General features: G+C 35.1%; 2 protein-coding genes across 2 annotated transcripts; one reads left to right on the forward strand and one right to left on the reverse strand.

Annotated features, from left to right (window-relative positions):
• Positions 1–145: 145 nt before the first annotated feature.
• Positions 146–11403, reverse strand: LOC115440376 (serine-threonine kinase receptor-associated protein). The gene is made up of 8 exons (XM_030164646.2): positions 11157–11403; positions 8220–8354; positions 5885–6043; positions 3756–3877; positions 2714–2795; positions 1753–1920; positions 1195–1409; positions 146–419 (listed from the first exon to the last, which is right to left on the reverse strand). Exons 1-7 carry the CDS (start codon positions 11269–11271, stop codon positions 1216–1218), a joined length of 975 nt encoding a protein of 324 aa, XP_030020506.1. The 5' UTR covers positions 11272–11403; the 3' UTR covers positions 146–419; positions 1195–1215.
• Positions 11404–12580: 1177 nt separating this feature from the next.
• Positions 12581–13014, forward strand: LOC115440401 (signal peptidase complex subunit 1). The gene has a single exon (XM_030164685.2). The coding sequence runs from the start codon at positions 12668–12670 to the stop codon at positions 12947–12949; it is 282 nt and encodes a 93-aa protein (XP_030020545.1). The 5' UTR covers positions 12581–12667; the 3' UTR covers positions 12950–13014.
• The last annotated feature ends 62 nt before the right edge of the window (positions 13015–13076 follow it).

Below are 13076 nucleotides of genomic sequence, written 5' to 3' on the forward strand. Positions count from 1 at the left end.
AATATCACATAACTAAAAAAAACATTCACTTCGATTGTCATATTATATCTACACAAGTATTACAATATTCAATAAGTATATTATTCAGTCCGTAATCACTTTAAAGCTGACATTAGTAAAAAAAATATGAATAAAATACATAAAATATTTACAAATCACTTTATTTTGTTGCATATCAAGTCTATTTAGTTCCTTTTTACAATAAATACATTACATTTGAGTATAAAAACCAGTGTTGCAAAAACTAAACAACACAAACACAGTTTTTAAAAGTTTCGAATACTTAAAGTCTTGATTTGTTCAGGCAAACCTCTCTTAATTTCATTTTGCACATAGCCTGGTGGCAAGTAAACTCCACAGTCGCAGTTTAAACCACGCGAACAATTTCAATTGCACTCTCACTGCCCCCCACTCTTGTCCTGAAACAAAAGAGTCACTATGTATGCCGTGTGCATTTGGAAAATGGCCACTACACCAGAGTTTTTGGATTTCATAAGACAGTTTTTTCTCGCATTTCCACCTCGTTTTCAGGAATTTAAGACCTACTGTGAGATTACTTTAAAGGCTAACGTCGACTAGAGCAGCATCACAACGTGTCGCTTAAATTAGCATTTATTCGGTATGCGTGTTGTTAAGGCTCCGCGCTATCGTAATGGTAGCGTTCGTGGTTTCAGATTCTACCGACAATAGCGATTATACAGGAGCGAACTTTAAGCAAAATAAGCCGAGAAGAGATTAGTACCAAAATATATAAAGTCCGAGCGAGCTTCAGAAAAATGTTGATGTGATGACGTAATGCACCGAATGAGTAGATAGAACGTTATCGATGTAGGTGGTCAGGCGGCGAAGGTGTACTATAATTTTTTTAGACATATTCGATGCAAAATAAAATATATTTGTGTGGACCTAAGAGGCCGTAAAATTAAACGCCAAAAAATGAAAATGTGTAATACTACATCGACATACTACTATCGATAGTACCTAAAGTCACTTCTGCGTGAAATTTGCGATCTTTGTACGGGGGCGGTTTATACGTGCCGAGTCGTAGTCACGATTCCTCGGAGCTCGGGCGTATAGTACCTAAAGTCACTTCTGTGCGGAATTTGCGATGTTTGTACGGCGGCGGTTTATACGCGCCAGGATCGTACCCACGATTCGTCGGAGCTCGCGCGCGGTATAACTGCACTTGGTTACCTGGTCTCTGGTGCTGCAGTGTCAATTGGCGGCGACCTCCTTGAACCCGTTGGCGAGCGGCGCGTGGTCGTTGGTGCGGCGCCACAGCCCGTACACGCGGCCCGGCACGCCCTGCCACAGCCGCACCGTGCCGTCCTCCGAGCCCGTCGCGAACAGCTCGCCGTCCGGCGACCACCGCACGCAGTGCACCGGACCGAAGTGGCCCTTGTTCGACTCTGCAAACGGTAACAACACTTTACCACACCGGAACAGACAATGAGCCTTTTTTTTAAACATGTCTTACGTTTGTTACCCTGAGAAGGGTCGGGTTATACATGCCGGACCTTTGGGTGAGCGGTTTAAGCGTTACAACCCGTTACAATTAAGTGAACATGCTAAGACACCCACTAACGGGTTACGAACCTCGGCTCAGGACGACCACTAGGAGAGGATGGAAACATCAAAGATTATGTGCATGAAATGAACTATCTATCCGTAACCGTTATTCGTCGATACGCGGGCTATAATTATTGGAAGGGACGGGGAAGGCAACGAAGTTCTCGGCAAGAAGAAACTCACCAAGTTCAGTGCCGGTGTTGTAGTCATACTTGTAGACCTTAAGGTCCTCGCCGCCGCAGACGAATGTGGCGCGGCTCGGCGCCAAAGACGCGGAGTAACACTTGGTCGGCACCGGGAACTCGCGCATCTTGCGCATCGTGTCCGACGAGTAGAACGACACGTTCGTACCTGTAATGCAATAGAGTACATTTTACAGTAATTCTTTTTGGCTGAATTGGATATATTTAACCTGGGTGACTGACTGTGGTGACAGGTTATCGATATCGATATATGACATAATAGCTATTGATTCTAGAGGCTACAGAGTACCGTAGGGGGCGAGTTGCTAGTAGGGTTAGCAACTTTATGACTACAATTAAGTTTATGTTTAGTTGCTCATTTGAATTGTCTATAAAATTTTAGCATAGTCATGTAAATTGAGTCACAGAACATATGTTCTACAATTGAATTTTATAACTTCAGAAAAACGTCTTCGAAACGTCGGGAGAAAAGTAATACCTATATTAAAACCGCGATAAAATTCGTAAAATAGTTTAATTTAAATGTCTAACATTCGCGTAAACTTAAGAAATCATTATGCAAACCAGCACTATATTATTAAAAATTTGAAGCAAGTTTAGTTTAATAAATACATATTTTTAACAATGACCAACTTATTTGTCATTACTTATCTATTCCCTTGACAAAGACTGATAGCATTAAGGCACATTTTACACTCTGTAGTTCTCTAACTCAACCAAAAATACCATACCATAACATACAATTTGTAATCATTACCATCAGACAACCATCTAGCTGGTCACGATAACAAGTATAGTAAAAAGGCCCCTTATACAAAACTCACAATACTTTACAGATTTCTACATCTCAATACATTCGTGCGTGGGTGATTCGAGTGGGAGGCGTTCACAAAGCCTATTAATGAAACGTATGAATGGCACTAATTAACTTAAAGGCTTACCGTGTGCGACGGTCAATATCGCGCCGTCTCGCGACAACTCCAAACTGTTTGGTATAGTGGAGAATTCCACTTTTTGGACTTCCTGTAATTAATTAAATACATAAAATTACACTCATGATAATAAAAACTTGTTCAATGGTCATAACAAAACTACTATACTGGCATAAGATCCCGTTCAGATGGTGAGAGTAAGACGCGCGTTGGCATTAAGTGCGTTTACAACTACGCGTATTTTGTGCGTACGTATTTGCAGTTACATCTAAATGTTATCCAAAATAATATTATTTATAAGTTTCTCGTGAAGTAGATATAATAAGAAGTATATATAATGTCATTTTGGAATCGTAGTTAATTCCTGTGTCGGACTTGTGTGATTAATTTAATACATTATAAACCACTGTTAATAAGTTTAAATAAACTTGTACGACTATAATTTAAACATAAATTATACATTGCTCATGAATAATAAATATTATAGAAATGTACATATGAAGCACGAAATGATGTTGAACAAAATAGATCAATAATACGATAGCACTTTTCAGTTAAGATATATACAGGGTCATTTTGACATTGCGTCTTTAAATGAAACCCCATACTCGTCTTCACCTTTGCTGACATTGTGCCAAAAATCATCCATTCATAATTAATCATCATCAGCCTACAGCTGTCCACTGCTGAACATAGGCCTCAAGCGCGCCACGTTGCTCGCTCCTCCGCTCTCCTCATCCAGCGTCCACCGGCGATCCTACGATCCTACTGCTAAGAAATTTTAGACCTTAGCACCCAATGCTAGCCTAGTACAAGTTATCCAAGAATATATCCATACTTATATTATAAAACTGCAGAGTTTATTTGTTTGAAGGCGCTAATCTCACGAACTAGTAAACCGAATTTGATTTTTTTTTCACTAATACGAAGCTACATTACTCCCGAGAGCTACAGGCATTTTATCCGGTTTTTTTTTTTCATATGGTCAGGACCGCAAGCAAAATGTAGTCAGTATATTATAATAGACAATCGAATAAAATGTAAGGCTTACCATTCCACTATTACGATCCCAAACGCGCATGGTGAGGTCGTCGCTCACACTCACGATGCGCGAATTGTGCAAGAACACAGCGTGCCTAATGCTGCTTGTGTGTGCATTTATTTTCTCCAAAGCTGGAACGGTATTTATAAAAATATATATTACATGTAATATACTATAGAGCCAAGGGCGGATCCAGTCAGGAGGGGTCATATAGTCAAGGTCTAGTCACGGCTTCGCACGGGTGCAATGCTGATACTAAATACACTACAGAAAAACTGTGAACGTTGTATATAAAAACATGGCAGCCCGCTCTGGCTTCGCACGGGTATAACATAACAAAATAACAGTATTTCTCCACTATTTAATGGATGTTATCATACATATAAACCTACCGCTTGAATCACTGTCTATTAAAAAAAACGCATCAAAATCCGTTGCGTAGTTTTAAAGATTTAAGCATACAAAGGGACATTGGGACAGAGAAAGCGACTTTGTTTTATATTATGTAGTGATATTAATGATAATCATTAAAAATTATCAATAGTAGCCTAGACCCAAACCAGGGAGGGGCACCCCCCCCCCCCAACCTTCTTTATTCCCCTGGGATTTGCCCTTGCATAATGGCGTACTATACAAAATTATTACCATGTTGTATTTATTACTGACTCAATTTTGTCAACATTGTGAACTGGAATGCTTTTCATATAAATACTAATGTCTAACTACGCAATAAAATTAGGTCGAATTTTCAGTTACATAATTATGTTCCATATTCAAATATTTACTAAAAATATATTTCAATCAATTGCTTCCTACTAATTGTCAACTACCAGCTACAATCAATAAACAATATTTTCATGAACAAAAGTTGGAATATGCATATGGTTTTGATACGAAATACGATACCTACTTATTTTTATTAAATGAGTAACAAACATGTTATTTTTAGAGTCAATAATGTTTAACAGTTTAGTGTACCAATGACACTTTACCGCAGAATAAATTAACTTACACGCCTCAATAACCTTCGAAATGCGAATACATAAGGAAAATTTTCATGGGTTGAGTATCTTGTGACGCGAAATACTTTCGAGAATGCTCTAGGCATACATTACAAAATTTATCAAATTATTATTTTAATACAGAGATATACTTAAGGCCCCTTGCTAAGCAAACGGCCTTAGGCACTTCGTTTCATACTTGGCGGCTCGCGAAGTACGAGCGAGATTATGCAGTTTTGCGAATTTAAAAAATTAAGTTTAGAACATAATTAAATTTTAAACTATCAAAATTCATTATCGAATTGACTCATAGTGTTAGTTGCAAATTAAAATAATGTTTGCTTTAGAAGGAGATGCACGAAACCAAAAATTTTAGTGGTATTTTTCATTCTACAAATAACGAAATAATATCCACATTGTAAATAATTTTAAACAAGTAACATATTGCAGATATACACATAACAAGTAACATATATGACATATTTTTTTCTATGCGCGTTATATTTTTTATTTTACTTGGGAACATAGATTAGAGTTTGGCTGTTATATTTGGCCGATATTTATGTAATGAGGACCATTTATTCACAAATTGTGAAACACGCCCTTATTCTTTTAGGTGATATAGTTGATTAAATATTTTCGCCGACTGTGTCGACAAACGAAACAATCATTTGGCTTGATTATATATTGAAAGTTACAAATCGCAATACGACCGCAACGACAAACTATAGATGCCAACCACATACCACAAGTTTGTATGATTTTACTTGAAATTAATTGCTAATCAGACCGCAATATTAATAGCAGGACATCCAGTGCCCACACAATATATTAATCTGCAGATATGAAGCGTGTTTCACAAACAATCCTATATAATATATATAAAATATAGCTTATAACCATTGTACAATTAAGATGAATCGATAGACACCGCTTTATTTAAAATCGGTTCCTTAGAAGCGAATTTAGAGTAAAACCTCCATATATACAGGGTGTCAAAATGATTACCCCCCTTCGTAATAGAGTGAAAATATAAACCCTCTGAAATTGTAATTTACAAATGTAAAGTCAACCATTTTCGCCGCAGTCTAATAATAATGGGAAGGTCAACCTTACAAGTATAAAAAAATGTCTTACGTCCAGCGTCAGGCTTGTTGAGGTCGAACACCCGTATAAGTTTTTCGTTGCTGGCGGTGAGCAGCAGTGTGTCGTCAGCATTGAAGTTGACGCTCTTCACTATGTGCTCGTGGTCGAACGTGTGTACAACCTCGCCGAATCTAGCGTCCCATAGTTTTGCTGTAAAATGAACACCTTGTATACACTTTTTGTCGTCACCTCATTGGTTAGGTAAGGTTAGGCTGCCTGTGTACCTTGGAATGAATAAAATTTTGAGTTTATCATTAACAAGTTTTTGACGAGATGGAATACGTATAGCACCGCGTGTAATTAAACCCTAGAAGATATATTTTACAAGCGTCGAGCAGTAAAATCTAGGACAAATCTTATCTTCAGAATGCGTTACGCCGATCTCCAATTAGAGTTCAATAACCGTTGGTAGAAGAATATAATATTATCAATTTGTCGTTCAGGACCGACATCCATACCAGCCTAATTAAATTACATCGTAATTGAGTTGAGATTTTGCAGTTGCTCTGGTCACAATATGGCATTGTGTAATCATGGACATGGATTAAAAAACTGTGACTGCATAACCTTTAGCACTTAATTATTGCTGCTGAACAACATTACGTTGTTTACTTATACATATAAATAATTGACATTATATCAAGTTCAATTAGCAGATTTTTTTTGCTTGACATGGTCATTTTGTATCCTATAATATAATATAAATAATAATGTAATCCTATAATATAAATTTTAAAATATATCCCTAAAAGTAAGAATTTTATTTTGGTATTTCGTAATGAATTGCCATTCTTAATTCGAATTAAAAACTGACATTTTCTTAAACGACCATTTACTTTTGTAAGAACACCTTAATCAATTCTAAATTCAAACGTTCAATAATAAGTTTGCGTGATAGATTTCTATTCTGCCTTTAAGGATAATAGCATTATAATGCTTTTAGTTATATTATGATAATGTCTTAATGGAAATAATTGCAAGTCATGCTATGATAAGTAATTATTGTGAATTCCATTATTTCAATGCTGAACAACTTTTTGAGTCATTTTAAATATCTTGACCGTATCGCAATCGGTGTACATCGGCTAATGTAAGTTTAAAAACAGCCTTAGGACAAACGGGCTACTGGGTCAAACTAACACAAATATACTATACACTTTACACAAACCCAATGATTTCTTATGTTTACGCGAATGTTAGACATCGATACAAAACAATTTTTCGGATTTAATGCGATTTTTTGTTATAATTGACGAACCAGTCCGTCCCGCGACCATGAAGGCAGCAGTCCTCTTAACATCGGGAGAAAATTATAAAATAAAATACAGCGATAAAATCCAAAAAAAATTGTTTCTTTTTTATGTTTACGCAATCCTAAAAATACTACAATGAGACACTTTGTGAAGATGTTAGTAGGTAGCTAGTGGGTTTATAAGAAAACGCGCAAACCGCTGGAAACATATTGATAAAATTTTACACGCAATTTGATTATAACGTAGACTACGTTTATAGATTAAAGTAAACTCAAAAATACAAAAATAAACATCCAAGAACGTTGTAATGGAAGTGAAAACTAAAGCCTAAGGGGAAGTTTCTGTTTCTGTCATCGATAATTAAACACATTTAGGTATCGTCAGCGATTACTTTTGCGATAAATTAGTTGACTGGCTGGATAAAAGACGTGTATTTGACGTGACGTATAGATCAAACAAAATTCCTGTGTATAAAGTCGTAATTCGTATAACAATTAGATTTATATTATCAAGAAAATAATATAGTAATTTTAATTTGTGAAGTAAAACCATTTATTTTCATAACGCAGAAAAGGTCTACTATCAACATGACAAAAAACACGACGCAGCGATGTTCTTAATCGATTTTGCCCTAGGCGTGTACCAGTTTGATACACTTTCTATCGGAAAAAGAACTCTAATTAATATAAAAAAAATTTGCAACTTTTTTTTGTTTTTGTATAATGTAAACCCAGTGAAAGCGATCATAATAATAAAGAAATTGACAAGTTTACATCATATTTTCAATCTCATTTTCACCAATCATAATAGTCCATTAATAAAGCTAAATATTTATAACCTACTAGATATAGAAGCCAATTTCGTATTGACTAGTATTTCGATTATTTTATTTATTTTTTTATTCTAGCACAGCCTAGTGACTGCACTGCACGTGATGATAAGCGCCATGCCCTCCAAATAAAGTATCGAATGACAACAAATGACTATCTCATGCCATTCGATACAATCATGACGGCCTACAATAACACTTCTTCATAATGATCAAAAGTACTTAAGTTTATATAACGCCATACCTGAAAAATCGGCTGCCCCACTAGCAGCAAGATTAGCGTTTTGTGTCAAAGCTACTCCCCAAACGGCACCTTTATGACCTTCGAATGTTCCAATCCAATCTCCAGTCTCACCTTGTCGCAACATAGGCTTGCCATCTAAAAAGGAAATCATTGCATGTTGTAATAATGAAATAACAAAAGAATACGTACAGCGGTATTGAAGTCTAATAAGATTCCATACATGGTGTGTTATTGTGACAAATATAGACACGAGATTCGTTCACAATTCAATATATTTCTATGTTGTTTAGTTTTTTAACTTGAATTGCTGTATTATGAAGGGTTTTTCAATGCATGATCAGAGAAACCATAAAGTGGGTCAGTAGATGTTTAATAATACCCACTGCCAATAAACAAGCGAAATATCAATAGCATTGTGAAGGCTCTGTCGGTCTTAAGAAAATAATTATGTAAAGGAGAGGTTTGGACTTCCAGAAATATTACTAATAATATTAAGGGTAACAGCAACAGTAAGCTGACTCGTCACAATTTCTGTAAGACGGAAGTATGAAATATCAAAGACGCGCCAACCAGAGAGTGCTTCATTATCCATGCCCAACTGGCCACATGCACTTCTCGCGTCACTACATCTCACTTTACTCATGCACTCTATGAAAAAAGTATAATCTTTCTAATTCAAAGTTTTGTGTCTGGCTGGGCTTGGTGCTACTCAGGCAAATGATTTGCCTCATCAAACAAAGACAATCATATACATCTACATGTATATTTAAAAGATTCAAAGTAACATTTCGAAAAAGCTCAATTAAATGAAAGCTATGTATTGGTTGTAAACATATGTATATCAACACTTTCTGCAACCATTTCAAATTGCTTATTGTAAATTTTATAAAATATGTATATAAACCAATTTACATAGTTACTTAGCATTTAATACTACAGCCTCAATTATAACAGTTAAATTATATATGCTAATAGAGATGGTATCAGTGAGTACTCTTAGTGACTGGCAGTGAGTAAAACAATGAACAGTAGTGGTGTTTTATTTGTTTTTATAATACCATTATCATAAATAGTAAGGCAACCATAAATTGTTGTAAAATTGAAATCTATGTGCGCCTTGCGCATACTACATACAATACGTATAGGAAACTCTAAATTTGCAATGACAATATCTGGGGTAACTATTTAGCTCACATATACTGCGAACACCACATCAAATAATTGTGAAGCTAAGAAGCACTAACACCTCATCTATTATATTCTTACTAAAAGTGGTGACACTTTCCTAATAGTATTATATTATACTATGCTATCAACCCTAGCCCTAACACTATCAATGCTGATAAAATGTACTTTTTGGAACCTAGACTTTCTAAAGTCGAAGCCAAAAGCCGAGTGAAAATAAACCTAAAAATTAACAAAACAATAAATGCTCGTGAACTGAGATAATATGCAGTAAAGGAAATAACAAACATTATAATTTCATATATAATATTTAAAAAAATAACAAAGGTTTCAAAATTAGTTCAAATCCTACAGAAAAAAGTAGTACAACCTGAGAAATTGTAAAAATTTCTATTATCATAATATTTGAAAACCAACCTTAATAATCAGTATTTTTTAAGTTATAATTACAAGGTAAATAAGAGCAAGTAAAAAATAAACATGTACAAAACTAAAATAATAACCATCATAAATATCTCAGATACAAAGACAAATACATGATACTTGTAGATAAAAAAGAACTCTGATACATTCAAATCAAAATCTAATCTTAACTGATGCAAAAAGAAGAACATACACTTTCTACATTCACTAAATTGTACAATGGAAGAATTGTTGTTTACATCTTAGAAGAATTTTATTACATCACCATTGTTTTGTGTGAAAGTTCATTTAAAACTTTTTGGTAAGTGCCTAGCATTTAAATATTATATAAATAGTTTAATATGATTATTGAAGATTAAATACTTCAGAACAAATAAAATAGAAAGTATGCAAGATATCATTCTCCACATATCACTCATAAAACATTATTCTAAATTAATTGAAATACATATTTTTTGAAATTGTTTTGTACTTTTTTATAAACTTTGATTTCATTAACATTAAAGTAAAAATGCATAATCAGTTTGTTCTTAATTTTATTTTTAATGCAGTGTATATATCCCACTGATATTATTTGTAAATGTAAAGTTTCTCAAAATATTTAACAATAAACAATAAATTTGTTCATAAATATTGTGATTTAGAGGGCTAGTGCATGTTTACATTCATTATTATAGAGATTTCATAACATTCAACAACAATATCAAGGTTGATACAATTATATTATAGATCAGTTTATCATACAAATAAATTAATATGTAATTACATTCAATACAAGGAAGAACAATAATCTGTTGCAGAACAACATTTCCTTGTCTTTTCACATTATGAAAGTAAACCTGTAGCACCAGTGGTCCTACCTCCCATATCACAATCATTAATGTCAAGTACATCAAACCTTGGACTGGTACAAGGTGACCTAGAATGGGTGAAATGTCAACAAGCAATATAGGAACCAATTTTTCTTAGCCTACAACATTTTCATACATGAACAAAGGCGTACAACTTGTATGTCATGCACCGGGTACGTGAATAAAAAGCACGACACAAACCCCAAGGCAAACTGCCGCCGAGGAAACATACGAGCGGATACTCAAGGTGCTTCCTGCATGTCCGGAAAGAGAAGGTCACAACATGCATAGAATGCACGCCGGCCGAACGCTCAGCACCGCACAAACAAGAAAAGTGAAGGCCTCGGGCAACATCGCGACACACAACATCTGTCACGCGAAAACACATCCGAAACACCCAAACACACTTGCGAGACTTCCAACTACATCTAGGCCAAGGCGAAAGGATACCCTAAAAGCAAATTAGTACTAAACTCACCTTTACAGGCAGATATCAAGTAATATCCATCTTTTGTAACGTCACTAAAATCCAAATGCACAACTGGTCTAGTATGGCCACCGCATGTGAGAGGAACTTGTTTGAATGTTGTCATTTTGTTTAATCAATTTTGATTTATTGTACTTTTGAAAAATAAAACTAAAATATCTTTGTTTAACTAAAATTAACCTAATGAGTCTGATCGTACTGAATGTTGACAATCGACTGACGGGAAAATGCACTCCGGTGTTGCTATAAATTATTATGAACTTTAAAAACTACCAACTCATCACAACAAGTAAAAATAAATGAAAACACCTCCATAGGGCTGAAACAAAAAAGTTACAAATCCCATTGATGGAATAGGAGTCGCGTACTTGTCCTAGCAGCAAGGTTCATTCTGAGGTTCATACACTACGACCTACGAATGGTCTTGGTTACATTCGATTCAATTCAATTCAATTTTTGGATTGTGGCTTCTTCATTAAAATATGATGATTTTGCCAATTAAAGGTGGAAAAGTCAAGGTGAAATTTTATATCTGGTTAAAACTCGCCGTTTCCAAAAAGATGGCACCGAAATTTAATTGTTACTCTGGGTCCCTGGAATATTAAAGTGCTAATTTAATATCGTCCTTTTCTACAAAAAAAAAATGCTTAATTACTGAGTAATAAAAAAAACTATACAGACAATACAGGGGCCTTATTCTCTATCCCGCACGTTATTTTGACAGTGTGTAACAAGCACGTAACACAACGCATCATGTTTAGGACTATAGAAATTTGGCTTACAGAATACCATTCCACACACATTTCTCGAAGGTAACACGACACGGCCGCGTTACGCGTTTACACTATCATACAGAATAAGGGCCCAGAATTCAATGAATTTACTCGACTACTGGCAGAATATGCGTAAACTGCGCCTTCTAAATAGGAAAAAAAAAGACGACTCAGTGTTGCCAATTTATTAGTTTGACTACTGGTTTAGTAGTTTATTATGCCTTTCACTATTTCTTCTCGTGAATGAGTTACAGTAAAAATGTCTCTGTTAAATGATAATGAGTCTAATATCGAGTTTATTTTGTTATCTGTAAAGCATTTAACACGAATCGATGCCAACATTTTTATCGGCACTTTATTGTAAATATTTTTGTTTTTTTTATTGCTTCCGAATGCAAATGAGCTAATGGCCCGCTTGATTGTAATTGGTCACCGTCGCCTTTAATTGTTAAATGAGGGCATTGAAGATTCGTTTGACCTAAGAGCATTCCGGTGCAATTTTATAATTTCTCTTACTTACTTAATACATAACGGCAACACTGTAGAAGAATGAACACTGATTTATATGAAAGACTGGCTCAATAGACTTGTGTCCAGAGCCGTAATAAATAAATTTAAAAAAATTAAGACTGATGAGTGTTAACTGACGTGTCGTAACTGTCAAAATTTTGTTGTGGTGGCATTGGGTCGTTGTGTTTATGTGAAAAATCTAGAATTTAATACAGGAAAATGGATTTCTTCTCATCAATACCAACTCACATTGATTACGCTGGGCAGGCGAAAGCAGAAAAGCTGTACAGAGCAATAATTACGCTATTCAGCATAGTTGGTTTTGTATGGGGTTATATTGTCCAGCAATTCTCCCAATCTGTCTACATTCTTGGTGCCGGTTTCATCCTAGCTGCCATCCTGACCGTACCTCCATGGCCCTTGTACCGTCGTAACCCTCTCAACTGGCAGATCCCGAAGAATCCCGAAGAAAAACCCTCTGGCAAGAAAGGGAAGAAATGAAGGCTTAATGTGATATTTATATTGTCTTTTGACGTTATTCTCAGATTAAATTGCTTATAAGTTTATACATGTTTGATTTATTATCATGTTAAAGTTATACCATATATTCGCTTAGAATCACTGACTA

Source organism: Manduca sexta, chromosome 12, assembly GCF_014839805.1.
Source record: "Manduca sexta isolate Smith_Timp_Sample1 chromosome 12, JHU_Msex_v1.0, whole genome shotgun sequence".
In the NCBI taxonomy this organism is placed as follows: domain Eukaryota; kingdom Metazoa; phylum Arthropoda; class Insecta; order Lepidoptera; family Sphingidae; genus Manduca; species Manduca sexta.